General features: G+C 51.6%; 2 protein-coding genes across 4 annotated transcripts in view; one reads left to right on the top strand and one right to left on the bottom strand.

Moving 5' to 3' along the window:
* Window positions 1-2,424: 2,424 nt before the first annotated feature.
* Window positions 2,425-12,859, bottom strand: KLHL22 (kelch like family member 22). 2 transcript variants are annotated; one of them, XM_083478657.1, is made up of 6 exons: window positions 12,009-12,859; window positions 10,219-10,384; window positions 8,358-9,076; window positions 7,030-7,222; window positions 5,779-6,012; window positions 2,425-5,459 (listed from the first exon to the last, which is right to left on the bottom strand). In XM_083478657.1, the coding sequence occupies exons 1-6, from the start codon at window positions 12,233-12,235 to the stop codon at window positions 5,082-5,084; spliced, it is 1,917 nt and encodes a 638-aa protein (XP_083334783.1). In that variant the 5' UTR covers window positions 12,236-12,859; the 3' UTR covers window positions 2,425-5,081. The 2 variants fall into 2 exon arrangements, with proteins under 2 accessions (XP_083334783.1, XP_083334784.1); XM_083478658.1 differs by lacking the exon at window positions 10,219-10,384 and having other exon boundaries at window positions 12,009-12,805.
* A 189-nt stretch (window positions 12,860-13,048) lies between these two features.
* The window catches only part of MED15 (mediator complex subunit 15), a 28,954-nt gene continuing 27,721 nt past the window's right edge, over window positions 13,049-14,281 (top strand). The window contains exon 1 of one of the 2 annotated variants that reach the window (XM_083478576.1): window positions 13,049-13,220. In XM_083478576.1, coding sequence (XP_083334702.1) covers window positions 13,165-13,220 — 56 coding nt within the window. In that variant the 5' untranslated portion in view covers window positions 13,049-13,164. The remainder of the gene's footprint in view (window positions 13,221-14,281) is intronic. The other variant, XM_083478575.1, reaches the window with a different exon arrangement.

Below are 14,281 nucleotides of genomic sequence, written 5' to 3'. Positions count from 1 at the left end.
TTGGGGTTAGGCTCTCCTTTGCTTCCGCCACAACTCGCGCGGCTCCCAGCTGTTTTGGACTACAACTCCCATCGGCCCCCCCTGTCCTCATGTTGCCTTGCTGCCTAGGGGTCTGATGGGAGTTGTAGTCCAAAACAGCTGGGAGGCGTGCGAGTTGTCTTGGAAGCTAAGGCTGGTCCCGACCAGCATCCTGCTTTTGTGCTGACACGCACACATACACTTTAAATTAAAAAATCAGTTCCAAGTTTTAATGGCTTGTTTTCTGCAGCCAAGTAGTGGCCAAGTTTGTAAGAAGCTTGCGCTGTAACGCAACTGACACACTTTTATTTCTGACTTCCTCCCCTTCCTATTTAACACCATGGGTGCTATGAATAAATTTTACGCTGCTTTTAAAACTCCGCTCTGGAAAATCTTTCCACTGTTCAGTCATTTTTATTTCTTTTATTTTTTAAATTTATATGCCGCCCTATACCTGGAGGTCTCGTGCCAATGCTTGATTCATGCAAAACTCAGAGGTTTACACCCACACCCGCATGGGATTGTATAATATTAATATTAATGTTTTGATTACACAATCCCCTGCAGCAATTCCTGATATTCCCAGGAAGCCCATAATGAGGGGGCCTTTCCCCAACGGCTGCTCTTTAGAGCCCAGAGCTGAGCCATCACAATAAAAAGCTTCATCCCCCACAATGAATTTGCCTAACCGCCCTTTAAAGCTGTCTGCCTTGGCTGCCGTCATGTTGCGGTGGCAGCTGATTTAAGAGGCTTCTGATGTTAAAACTACAATCCTTTTCTTCCCTCTGGAACACAGTAGGTGACATGTGCACCCACCCTGCTTTAAGTGCACAGCCCCAGCCCCACCCACGCAACCTGAAACGGCCCCGTTCTTCCATCAGAGTTCCTTACTTATTATTTTATCTGGCTTCTTAAGAGCGTTTCCCACTTTTTCAGCATAGTTTCAGAACAAATGAGAGTGGCATCACTTTAGTTCATTAAGAAATAATTTGTGTGATTTTTTTAAAAAATCATTTTTTCCAGGCTGTGTGTTTATTTTTTACACCCCTATGGGTGTGTGTGTAGATGGGCTGGGGTGTATGTCTACACACACACACACACACACACACACAGCAAAATTCTCAGTATGCCTACTTGAGAGTAACTTCATCCAGTGCTTTGTTTCTTGAAAATTGTTATAGGGTACTCTCATTTTGACTCAATAAAGTCACCATTTTATAGTTCAAATTGGGAAAATTAAATACAAAAGTACAAAGAGTCACAAAATGTTTAGGAGTATTTGTACCCCTGTGTCCCCTCAGAAAAAAAGCACTGACTTCATCATACCCAGTGAAGCTTATTTTTCAGTAGACATGCATAAGACTGGGAATTCTGACCCAGTGAAAATTGAAGCAGGCCAGTTTTTATTCTGGATTCATTAACTCAAAACCCTTTTATCACTAGTTCTCCAAGAGAAAAAATTATGGCCCACCCCTGCTCTAGCACCTCAGCGGTTCTTCAGGCAAACTTTAAAGTCTCACTCCATTTTAGAATATGACACTGAAAGAGCTCAATGATACCCCAAGGAAGGTCGTATCATTTGAGCTCTGCTTCAGTAACTTCAAAAAGCTGCCTGGCCTCAAGCAAGGTCATTGGTCCACATAGCTCAGGAATGTCTAGGTGAATTGTACCTCTGGTAGGCACCTCTTTGGAGGGGTGGAGAGGGCAGCTCAGAGACCAGGAATGGCAGCAGCAGCTGCCCGGAGGACTCCCAAGGATTGGAGGCTGAGGGGACACTCCACAAGGGAGGGTGTTTGGAAAAGGGCAAGAGGCTGCCAGTTCTGCAGGCAAGAGGTGGCATAACTCAGCTTCTGAGCCCCAGAGGGGTGTTGCAGAAAGAATGTAGTTGGTTAAGGGAGCCGTGGACTGAAAAAGGTTGAAAACCTCTGTTCTAGGGTGGGTTATGCCCTGTAGATCAGATCAAATCTCATCCCACTCTGTTGCTTGTTGAAGGCTGCTTCCTCATAGTCACCTACCTAAGTGCCCATCTGGACAGCTGCATCCAGGGGTTCAGCTCTGCCTCGCTTCCCACCTCCCACCCTTCATGGTACAAACAATAAGGAATGCAGAAAACCTCCATTTACTAAGCAAAGCCTTTGGCCCACCCAGCTCAGTATCATGTAACCCAATGGGAAGTGATTTTGAGTAGGAGTCTCTCCACTTCTATTTGCAGATGCCATGGACTGAAGTTGAGGCCCCCTCTCTCGCTGACCTGCAGGTTTTCCCTCCTGGGGCAGCTGCCAGGCTGCTCCTGAATGGAAAACAAGTCTGTTAGCTATAAACGTTCTGCCCAACAGAAGCTGTATCCTCTGGGGAAACCGTGCAGTAAACAGCAGGAAAACAGCCAAGCAATTAAACATGACAATGTTATTGGGAACTTCTGGGTTTTTTATGTATACATAAATAAATAAACACACACATAACAGCTAAGAATTTTTACAGAACTGACTCCTGGCAGGGAGCGTCATTCACTTCAGTCACAGCTATTTTTAAGCTGTTGCAAAACGTCCTGCCCAAAGACAGCTTTCAACCCATCCACCAGCTATGCGGGCACGCCTGCCTCAGAGCCCATCTGCTTCTATGGGTGGTTTAATTTCATTGTCTCCTGCCCCTGAGGTGTTTGTATTGTCATCGCTGATCTACTCTGCAACAGAGAATTTGCCAGGAGCAAAGCAAAATGATAATCCACTTGTGGACAGGCACTCCAGCTTAATGCTTGAACCCCAGACAGGCACGCCTACCCACAAGTGGGTAGGTACAGGGAGTGAATGGGAGAGGGGGTATTCTACAGGGAAATGGCTCTTCACATTACCTACACTCCAGGAAGGGCAAGGGGCTCAAACTTCCTTGCATGAAATCCAGAGGTGGTGGAAGTTTCTACTTCCCGGGCCAAGCCAGAGGAGGAACAGCTGGCAGGGACATTTTGCAGTGTAGCAGAAGCCTGTCTGTCTGTCTGCAAGCCAAAAATGCTTAGCTGCTGCCCAGGACACCAGAGGCCCCTCCTTTTGGGGAGGAGGTGAAAACAACAAGAAACAGATAAAACTGAAAAATCAACAATCCAGCTCAAAATGGATTGCGTGGGGGGTGGCATATAGAAAGAATTGAGCTGATTGCTCCATTTTCTCCCATCTCCTTTATTCTTTGGGCATTTCAGAATCCCTGGTATTCACTGCCGTAATATCTCACCTTATCATACTTTGTGGGGAGGGTGTTATCTCTCTCCCCCCCCCAATCCTAACACACAACAGTGTTTTCGCCTGGGCTAGAGAAGCTGTCACTAGAAATACTGTAACATACAAACCTTTTTGAATAAATGTACCAAAAACGCTAACAGAATACTGGAGACCTCTTTCCGCCTATTACAACTAGCTACTTCCCTCTGCAGTCATGGACATCAGTGGGAAGTACAGCTGGCAGGACAGGCAGCAACCCCCACAAAAAGAGAAGCAATGGCGTGGTGGGGGAGACCTCTGCCTCTTTGCTGAGTTATTTGGCTTTTGCAGCTACTAGAATGAAACTGTTTCATGCGGAACATTTGATGCTCAGGGAAGAGCTGAATTAGCTGAGCAGCAAAATGAAGGTTTTGCTTCCAGGGGCAAGGGGCAGGCAGAAGGCCCCTCTTCCAATAGAAAAAGATGACCGCTGGTTGCATTTGCTCTGCTGGAAAAATCGTTGAAGGCCTCTTAGAATAAGGTTACCAGATTTATTACAATGAATATGGGGACACAATCAATCAATTAATCAATAAAAATAAAATAATATTTTTTCTTAAAAAAAAAGAGAGGAAAAAGGTTATTTAAAAAAATTAAGAAGTAATATTTTCTTTTCTGTGGTCTCCTCTGTTGTGTGGCCGCCTTCTGGGTCCCAGCCTTTCTTGGAGAACTAGGCGTGCTTTCCCCCTCCCTCCCCCTCCTTGTACTGTGATCTCCTACAGGCTTACTCAGGAGTAAGCATTAGCAGAACCCCCCTCCTCCTGCTGCTGCCCTGCCCGCCTGTCTGGGCGTCTCCTGCACAGGCATCATCTGGCGGCTGCCCACCTGCGCTGTGGAGCGCCCAGTCAAGGGGTCCGGGGCAGAGCCGGTGGGGAGCGAGCAGGAGGAGGCGTGCTTGGGCCTGCTCACCTCAACGATGAGCTGGCCAACAAGCTGAGCCGCCGCTTGCAAGTTGAGGAGCACAATGGCAAAGCTGAGCAGCAGCCGCAGCCGCCCAAGCACCACCTGGAGGCTGAGCCGGAACCAGAGCTGGCGGCCTTGGGCAGCGGTGCTGACGGTGAGCTGAGAGCCAAGTTGCAGCGGCGCACCGAGCTCAGCGGCCCTATGCAGCTTTCACCTGGCGGCGGCGCCCACCACCACATCTGCAGCCCCTACACTGAGTCCCCATATGATGTGTCTTGTGCGCAACACATCATATGGGGACTTCCAGTGAGGCAAAATGGCGGGCGCCACGGCAGCGGGCAGCTCCTGCTACCAGGCTGGCTCCGGGCTGCTGAGACTGCCGCTGCTACAACGCTTCCCGGGGACATCAGATGAAATCTGGGTACATTCCAGGGATGGAATTTGGCTGGGGACAAATTTGCAAATCTGGGGACTGTCCCCGGGAAATGGGGACATCTAGTAACCCTATCTTAGAATACAGAAAGTCACCACATATTAAAAACATGGATTGGCTGCTACCAAAGATCCACCCAGTTGTTCCTAAAAGCCTTCCAGTGGTTCAGGGGTGTGGGGACACCATACGACCCAGCCTCCCTCCAAAGCAAAGTGACCGTGCTGCACATCAGAGTGACACCAGCCAGAAATCCAGGCCTCCCTTTTGCAATGGCTGGATTCTGGCCTCGTTGGCAGCAGGCTAACAAGGCCTGATGAGGGGACCAGGTTGCCTCCTCCCACACCATCAGTGGGGCTAAGGAACTCCTCCAAAATCAGGAGAACCACACCACCCAGCTCAGCTGCGGGGAAGAAGAAGCAGAAAGCAAAGAGGCTTGCATGCCATTCCCTTGCGGCAGCTGGAGCCTCAAGTGCTGCTCAGTTGTCACTCAGATGGTCAAATTCCTCCCAATCTAACATGCTCATGACCTCTGAAGAAATGTCTGGGTGGTTCTGGAGCCTGTTTTGCTGCCGTTCAGGGGTCCACCTCTCGGCATTCGTGATAACGGCCCTGGGCAGGGTGAGGACACAAGCGGCCATCCCAGAGATGTTGTCCTCTAGCCGAGGGCCTCTCTCCCAGCAGTCTCTGTCAGCATCATAAATGTGGACGTAATGCATGCGAATCCCCCGGTTGTGGGATCTGCCCCCTAAAACGTAGATCATGTGATCCAGGACGGCAATGCCGGGTTCGCCATGTCCTGCAGGCAAAGGGCACACAGTGGTCCACTGAGCAGTGCTGGGGGAATAGCAGGCCACCTGGGAGGGAGGCAAAAGCAACAGGTCATCTCTGGTCATGATGGAGAACAAGTCCCCCCCCCCCCCGGGAGTCCTAGCAAGGGCTTGTGGCTCCTCTCCCCCTGCAGCTGCCTCACAGAAGTTGGAGGAGAGGCTCCCAAACCTTCTGGTGTTTTAAGTTAACAGTCAGGCAGACAGAACAAAACCAGCCCTGGGTGTTCATGGCTTGTGGCCAGCTAAGCCATACTCAGAGGAGGTCCACTGAATCCAGTCTCTAGATTGCCGTGGAGCTACTCTGCGTTGGATACAGCCCCTGGGCAGAGCGCAGCTGCCTCCTCACCTGGTGAACGTCCCGCCTGTAGCCAGAGTCGTTGTTACTCCCTCCAATCACGTACAGCCTGCCCAGCAGGGCTGCCATCCCATGCCAGGCCCTCCGGACAGGGCCGTCGGCCAGGCTGTCCCAGCGATTGTCTACAGGGTCATAGCAGTGCAGCTCCTTCAGGTAGTCCTCGCCTCGCCTCCCGCAGGTGACGTACATCCGTCCGTCCAATTCGGCTCCGGCGTGTGCGTACACCTGCGTCAACAGAAGAGAGGGAGGAGTCAGGTGATGCCAGCAAAGCTTACCCTCCCACCTCCACCTTCAGCCAAGGAAGCCATGTGGAGATATTTAGCCGAAATTCCCAGGACTGGAATGGGAGGCAATTCTCAGAGCTTGACCTCCAAATGATTGATGGCTTAAACCTGGCTTTCTGGTGTAAATCACCCCTCTCCCAATTTATACACCTCCCTCTCCAAAGGAGAACACTCTTTCTTATAGTAATGCACAAGAATTGATCACTCTGGCGTTTTTGACATCCTCCTTTGGTATCCCTGTGCCAAACCTCTCCCATGAGCCCACCTTTGGGCCGGTGGGTCAGGGCAACAGGGGGCCGTTCCTCTTTTATGTCTGCCTTGGATCAAACACCAAACAGAAACTTGGGCGCCGCTCCCGGGAAGTTGCTTTGAGCACGTATCATAGCCCTTTTCATTTGCCAGGTGATGCAGAAACCTTCGCGACACCTTGTCCACCGCCTGCCCCAACACTTGTGACATCCCGTAAATTCTGCACTAAATCCAGCTGTCAAATTTCTGTGCCGTTAATAACCGCGTAGCCTTCCTTATTCTCCATAATTCCCCATCAACCCCAACTTTGCTCTGTACTTCGACTATCACTTATTTCCACATTTCTGCAACCTGAAGGTACTCCCCACCTCCTCAAAGGACGATGTTTAGGAAAGTGAATGCTGATCATAACAACAGTTTGGCTGGATCAGGCCAATGGCCCATCCGGGTCAGCATCCTGTTCTCACTGTGGCCAATGAGATGCCCTAATGGGAAAGCCCACAAGCAGTGCCCCCTACAACCCCAGTTATGGCACTAGCAAAATTTATGGAAAACACGCCAACCCAAACCTCCCTGGTGGTTGCTGGCCCACTCAAGGGTTCAGCCTAGCCGGCGCCATGCTTCGGATCTCCCAGGTGCCCCTGTGGTGTTGGAAAAGCTCCTGCTTTCCCTGGCCACTTGCCCAACTCCTGCCTTCTCCTCTCCTTACCTCCTTCCTGAGAGGGGCCACGTATTCCCAGGTGTTGGTTTTGGGGTCGTATCTTTCCACTTCCCGCAGTTCTTCGTGGTAGTCCCGTCCTCCCACGGCGTAGATGTATTCTCCCACCACACAGACGCAGAGGTCCGCATGCTCTCGCTGGAGAGACTGGATCTGGAACCACCGGTTGTGGCGTGGGTCGTACCTTGCAAAGGAAGAGGATGGCCAATCTGCACAGCTCTCCTAGCACAAGTGCCAGGGATGGATGGTGACCACAGGCTCTAAGCGCTGTTCCTGCCACCCATTTATCTCCCTGCATCCCGTTGCTTCCAAGTGCATCCGCCTGTCCTCCCACCAGCCACTCCCTCTATTGCTCTTGCCAGGCTTTTCAAAGAGAGAACCACCAGACTTTGCAGCACATCTGACTATAGCCGTCCTAGCTCTGCTTTGTGAGAAAAGAGCACAGCACTAGGGCAGCTGCGCTCACTGTGTGATCTTCTCAGTTTTAACTGAGAGATTAATCCCTTTCCAGATTAATATTCGCTCAAGGGGAACAATTTCCCCATCTCAACCCTGATATGAAAATATGATGGAACAACACTGTTCCAAAATGCATGTATGTTTGTGTGCATTTTCTGACATGCTCCCCTCTCAATGCCTGTAGATAGTAAGTGGACATAGTTCCATTTTTTTGCAATTGTCATGCTACCAAAATAGTTCAATCTTTGTTACATTTAATAGGCAGCAATATAATTTCAGGGGTTAGTATGTCCTGTGCATGCAGATAAAATTATCCCTGCTTTACGGATACAAGGACTGTCAGAGAGAGAGAGAGAAGGAGAGGGAAAGAGAGAGACAGATTTAATCAGTCCAGTCACTCCACAGCTGTCAAAAGCTCACTGGGCACTATCTTTGAGCTGCTTCATATCAGCCATCTCATGTTTCATGCCCTCAATGCGCTCTGAGCTGGAAGGAGGCAGCCAGGAGCCTGAGGCAACAATAAATCACAGTAAGACTGAGGCATGAAGCACCTTGTTTACAGAGCTCAGAAAACATTGAGGGGGATAGCATCAGAAGAGGAGAAAAATAAAAACACCTCCCTTCACACCCTGCTAGGCGTGGTTTTATTCTTTGTCAATGCCCTACATGAGGGACCAGGAAGTTGCTTGGGTTGTTCCCCTTCTCTGAGGGTGCCAAGAAAGCAGCTTCCTGATTAACAGGGCAATCTGATACATGTCTCGCCGTGTTCAATGCTTAAAGGTGTTGAGGACTGAAACCTAATGGGACAACACCACTTGCCAGTCACTTAGAAAGGTAGCATCACAAATAGCGGCTCTTACCTCCAACACCTGTTTTCTGCTCGAAAGCCATGGATGTTGTTATCTCCCCCGACCAAGTAGACAAAGTTGTTGAGGACTGCAATTCCCTGGTTAGACATCCTGGGGGACAAGGCTGCTGTGAAGTGCCTCCACTCTCCCAGCAGCGGGTTCAGATACCTGGCCTGGTCGCTGACGACTGTGGAAGGGGTGGAGTGGATCCCCCCAAAGCCCACCACACAGCAAAACTCGGACCTCAGCTGAGTGTGGGGGCTCTGCATCATGGGCTGTAGGCATTCGTTCTTGTGGTACATCAGAGCACTCGCCACTGTCTCCTTTAAAGGGCACGGGCTGAGCTTGTTGTGAAGCCTCTGCAGGACAGGAAAGTCCATCAAGGGGAAGCGGACCGTCTCCAACAGCTTTGGGGGCTCCATCAAGGAGACCTGATCTGTTTCCACTTGCTCTGGAGTGTAATGGTACAGCAGGGCCCCCTCGTAAACCTCATTCTCAGAGCTGACCTCCAAGTTGTTGCTGCTGAGGAGGGCGTAGACCTTTTCCAGGGGAAGCTGGCGGTACATTTCTGTCCTGGAGAGAGTGACAAAGTTTTTCAGAACGTAGGAGTCCAGCTGCTCGCTCAGGTGGCTCAGGTGGAAAAGGTCGGCCAGCTTGTACACATCCAAGACGTTCTCCTCGTCCACCCAGGACATGAGGAAGTCGCAGCAGAACTTGATAACCTCTGGGATCTGCAAAGGAGAAAGAAAAAAAGCCCCTCTGATATGGAGCTGCGAGGGACTCCAACCCTACCCTCCAACGGGATCGAAAGCCACCCATAGCATGCAGAATTTTGCATCATACAAACCAAGTCCAAATCCTGTGTTCATATTTTGCTAATGAAGCACAGAAATCAGGTCAAGATCTACTGAACTGGCAAGTGGCACTGCGAGTGGAAACATTTTTTTTAATTCCAAGGTGATGGAGGCTGAGCCAGAGTCATGGCACAAACGTGTAGGAAAAGGAGAGCAAACCAGTCTTTAGATCAAAGGGCAGCTATAGCAACAGGGTCAAGCAAACCCTCGTAGCTGGGAGCCTCTGTGGCACTGCTGGCTGCAAGAGAAGAGGTGGGAGAGCTGGGAAGCAGAGCTCACTCCATTGGCTCTGCTGCGCCTCTCCCTTCAATCGTTCCTCGGGGCAGCCATTCCATCAGGCTGCCTCAGTAGGAGAGGTGGGAAACAGGGCTCACCTGTAGGAAACAGGGCCCACCTTCACCAGGCACATCCTGCCCCTGAACTGTGCCAGCTGGTCAATATAGGAAGAGTTGTTTATAAATTGGTGCCTGAGTTTTTGTTTTTATTCTCCTCTTCCCTCCCTGTCCTTTTCCCCTTGTGTTCTGTGTTTTTTTAGGCTGTAAGCCTGAATGGTTTTGACTGTATGGAAGACACTCTGAGAGCCCTTTAGGATGAAGAGCGGGGTACCAATGCTCCTACTAATTAATAAGTTCAAAGGGATAGGCTGCAATCCAACCCCCATCTGGGCAGTGGTGGTGCTTAACAGAGCAGCAGAGCCAGGACCAATCTGCCGCCCTACTGCTCATACTAGCCAAGATGTAAGGTAAGCAGCTGTGGTAGCTTAAAGCAGGTGCAGCAGCCAGAGCCAGATGAGGCCCGGTGATGCTCCAGCTAGGGCAGTGGGACCAGCTCTGATTTCTCGCATTCCCAGCATGTGCTGTTATGGGGTTTTGCATGGGCTGCCACCACCAGAGGCCCACAAAGCTGGGTGGAGAGGCACCTCTGACCAATCCACCACTCACAGAGCCTGCCATAAAGGAACTTTGGGCTTTGCCATGTTCCTTCCCCAACAAGCCTTTCAGAACTGCCAACTCTCTCACCTGAAGCTGGCAGGCGGCAGTCAGTATTTCCTGCACATTGCTGAGGCCAAGCTCCAGTTCCGAAGTATATATGAAGTTCAGGATTTGACACATGGCGTTATAAGACACACCCTGAATGTGGACCTCTTCCTGTTCCATTTCTCTTAGTCCGCCAGCAAACATGCCCCTATTAAAGGAAAGAGCTGCTTTCAGTCATGCTTCCAGAAAGGAACCTGCTCAGGGCTTCCAGGTTGTGTATGGGGGCAATTACTGATCCCATTTCTATGCTGTACTCCTTCCTCCAAGGAACTTAAGCACCTTGCACAGAGATACTCCACTTAGACTTCATAGCAGCCACACAAGAAGCAGGTCAGGCTAAGAGGCTGGCTGGACCAATGTCAACGACTGGGGATCAGTGTGGGAGAATCTGTTCTGCATGCAGAAGGTCCTAGGTTCAACCCCCAGCAGCATCTCCAGGCAGGGCTAGGGGAGATCCCTGCTTGAAACCCTGACCTCTGCCAGCCAGCGTAGCTAACACTGAGGTAGACAGACAAATGGTCTGGCTCATAGAAGGCAGCTTCCTATGTACTGAGGTTTGGGGCAAAGTGGACATGTGCCCCTCTGGAGGAGACCCACTGGGTGCTTGGGTCGCTGTATGGACTGTGGGTCATCAGACCTGCTTGGTACATTTCAGCCTTATTCATCCCACTAGCTGGCTGGTTTAAAAGTGGACTGGTATGGGCACAGATGTGTTAGGCAGGAGCTGTTGGGACAGGTGTGAATGTGTGGGACCTGCTCTTCTGTTCATGGAGGTTCACTTCAGCTGCATAAGGGAAATGTTTGTGGGTGCCGTATCACCACCATTATATGCCAGCCTTCTCCAACCCGGTGCCCTCCAAGCATTTTGGACTACAACACCCATCTTCCCCAACCACTGGCAATGAGGCAGGAGCCTATGGGAGTTGAGGTGCAACTATATGAGAAGGGGAATGAGGGCATCTTAGGTGAGATTCCTGTGTTGCAGGGGGTTGGACTAGATGACCTTTGGGTTCCTTCCAACTCTATAATTCTATGAGCAATGCCATGACTCAGTTGATGTGGGAGGAGTTTTTGGTCTTGCTCTATTGGCCCTTCTTTCCACAGGTTATTGCCTAGCTTTCTACTCTGAACCACCCTAATGTTGACATTTGTTTTACAGTGGTGCCTCGCAAGACGAAAAGAATTCGCTCTGTGATTCTCTTCGTCTTGCGGTTTTTTCGTCTTGCAAAGCAAGCCCATTGACAGATTAGCGGATTAGCGCTATTAGCGGCTTATCTGCTGATCGGATCAGCTGATAAGCGGCTTAGAAAAAGGGGGGGGGGAGGAAAAAAAACCAGCAGGAACTCGCAAGACATTGTCGTCTTGCGAAGCAAGCCCATAGGAAATTCATTTTGCGAAGCACCTCCAAAACGGAAAACTCTTTCGTCTAGCAAGTTTTCTATCTTGCGAGGCATTCGTCTTGCGGGGCACCACTGTATTTCTACTCTGCACCAATTTCCCATTAAACCTCATCAGTTGGAAGCAGTCATGCTCCTGAATTACCAGTAGCTGGAAACCGCAGGAGGGGAGAGTGCTGCTGTGGCATTCACACCCTGTTTGTGGGCTTCCCTAGGGCATCTGGGTGGCCACTGTGAGGCACAGATGTTCAGCCTCCACAGTGTGCTAAGATTTTACTGAAGAGTACCACAACTGATTTGTGCATAAATTTCAGAACTAAACACAAACATTTCCAGTTCATGCATAATACCGTTTTGGTTCTATTCCAGACAGACCTGAAGTAATCGCATGACGCCGCCAGGAGGATCCGATGAGCCTCGATTGGCTTCCCCTCCACACGCAGGATAACGTCAAAGAGGATGCCGCTGTCCCGGAGAGCCACCAAGCCATTCAGTAAAGCCTGGGAGTGTTGTGCACTACGGTAGGTGTTGCTGGAGCCCCCCTTGGCCAAGGGCTCTGGGAGAGTCTTGGCTGGCTTGGCCAGCTCCTGATCTTCTGCCATTCCAGGCAAAGACTCCAGGGACGCAAGGAAAGCGGCTTGGGGTTTCCTGTAGAGCAATTTGCAGAGGAAAATGTTGGGTTTTATGACTCGAAACCTTATTTATTAGTCATCCCACCCTCCTTCCCTCTGAGCCCACGGAAGAACTTCCAAGACGTTATATATATATATCAAAAAAATAAAAATAAAATTGGCTTAGAGAGCGGTATGAGTGAAGACCTCCGAGAGGGAGGAGGAGAGAGATAAAGGACTCTCCGAGGAACCGGGCGAGGAGCTGGACTTTGAGGTCAGGAGGGCAAGAGGGTGAAGAGGCCACGTCTGACGCGGAAGCAAAACAAGGCTCTCTCCGAGTAAGAAGGCGGCGGAGAAGCCCCGCCTCGGGCCCCTCCACGGCCTGAACTCGGGGTCAACTTGTGCTCTGCACATGCTCAGGAGGCGCCCGCAGACGGAGCCAAGCGGAAAGGCGCAGACCCATCTGAGGCCGCTGCCGCCACCGCCCTCCTCCCCCGACCTGAGCGCCTCTCCACCTCCTTCCGGTTTCAACTGCCGGGAACCACAGAAACGGGCGGCTGGGCCAGAACGTCGCTTCCCTCCCACATCCGCCTCCGCCCTCCCCGCGCACAGGAGGACCCGCCTCTTTAAGGGGCGTGGCGGCGCACGCGCAAATCGGCCTCAGGGCAAGGAAATGTCCTGCGCTCGGAAACCCTCCGCCTCTGAGCCGCCTGCTTCCCAGAAGCCCCCGCTGCCTCGGAAACGCGCTTTGAGCGCCCGCGAACTACCTATCCCGTCGTGCTCCGGGGGGGCGCGCTTCGTCGAGCGACTTCCGGCGGCCGGAAGAAGCGTCGCTGCGCCCGCCGCTCGCTCAAGTCAGTATCTCCTCAGCTCGCTCGGGCCTCGGATCGGCGGCGGCGGAGGCGGCGGGCGGCCTCGGCATGGAGGAGAACGACTGGCGCAGCGCCAACTTCAGGCAGAAGCTCGTCAGCCAGATGTGAGTCCGCGGAGGGAGGGGAGAAAGGGAAGGGGAGGCCCAGAGGACCAGCTTCGGTCGGCTCCTCGGCTCCCGCGCCTCACGGGCAGCCCCGGTATCAGGAGCGGCGGAAGCAGCAGCAGCAGGAAGCCTCTGGCCTGGTTGGGCCGGCGATACGGGCCGGGTGATGGAGCCGGCTCTGCCCGTTTCGAGGCCCTCCTAGAGGCTGTGAGTGGCGTGAAGGTGCCCCAGATCGGGTCCCGGGATGTCGCAATCCGCGAGTGCCCCGCCAGGTTTTACGGGAGGGATGCTGAAACGAACCTGATGGGGGTGGGGGAGGAAGCGGCGGCTCCCCCCCCCCCCGCTCTCACTCTTCGCCAATTTCTTCGACGAGGGCCCCTTGGAGGGACAGGGATTTTGGCTCCATGGCCCTGTTTCACTTGGTTGAATGGAGGCCCACCTGCAAGGCCCACCTACCATAGCTGTCAACTTACACGTTTGAAAATAAGGGACTAGCAGCCTCGAAAATAAGGGATCAGCAGCCAAAATACGGGATCAACAATTACTTTTATAAAATATACATTTTGTTGCATGCAAATGGCTTTCGATATCTGTTAGGTCCATAAATTACCATATAGCATATATTCAACACAAAAAACAGCAACAATTTGTTGTTGACAAAGGACAGCTGGACATAGAAAGGGCCCCATTACCTTCAGTAGCTTATTAAAGGGACATCATCAATAAGGGACAGCAGCAGGACATGGCGCTGGGATAAGGGAATGTCCCGCCAAATAAGGGACACTTGACAGCTATGCCACCTACCGTCGCCTGTAGTCCGCCAGACTTTGGCCCCCATCATATTCCGTCCTCCCTAAGGGTGCGTTGTGCAAGGCGCCCTCACAGCCACAGCAGGATATGCATTGGGCAGGCATTCCAGGGGCCACACTGATCCATGGAGGAGAGGGTTGCCTGGAAGGGAAGAGATCCCGAGGGAGTATGTGTCTGTGGGTTCTAATTCCTTGGCAGGTGGAGGCTTGACTCAGGGATCAGCTCCCGGTGGGATCTTTTCCCTTGGAAAG

Source organism: Podarcis liolepis, assembly GCF_965112155.1.
Source record: "Podarcis liolepis genome assembly, chromosome: 15".
NCBI classification, from domain to species: Eukaryota; Metazoa; Chordata; class Lepidosauria; order Squamata; family Lacertidae; genus Podarcis; species Podarcis liolepis.
Note: the sequence above shows the minus strand (reverse complement) of the source record. Positions and strands in the feature narration are given on the sequence as shown.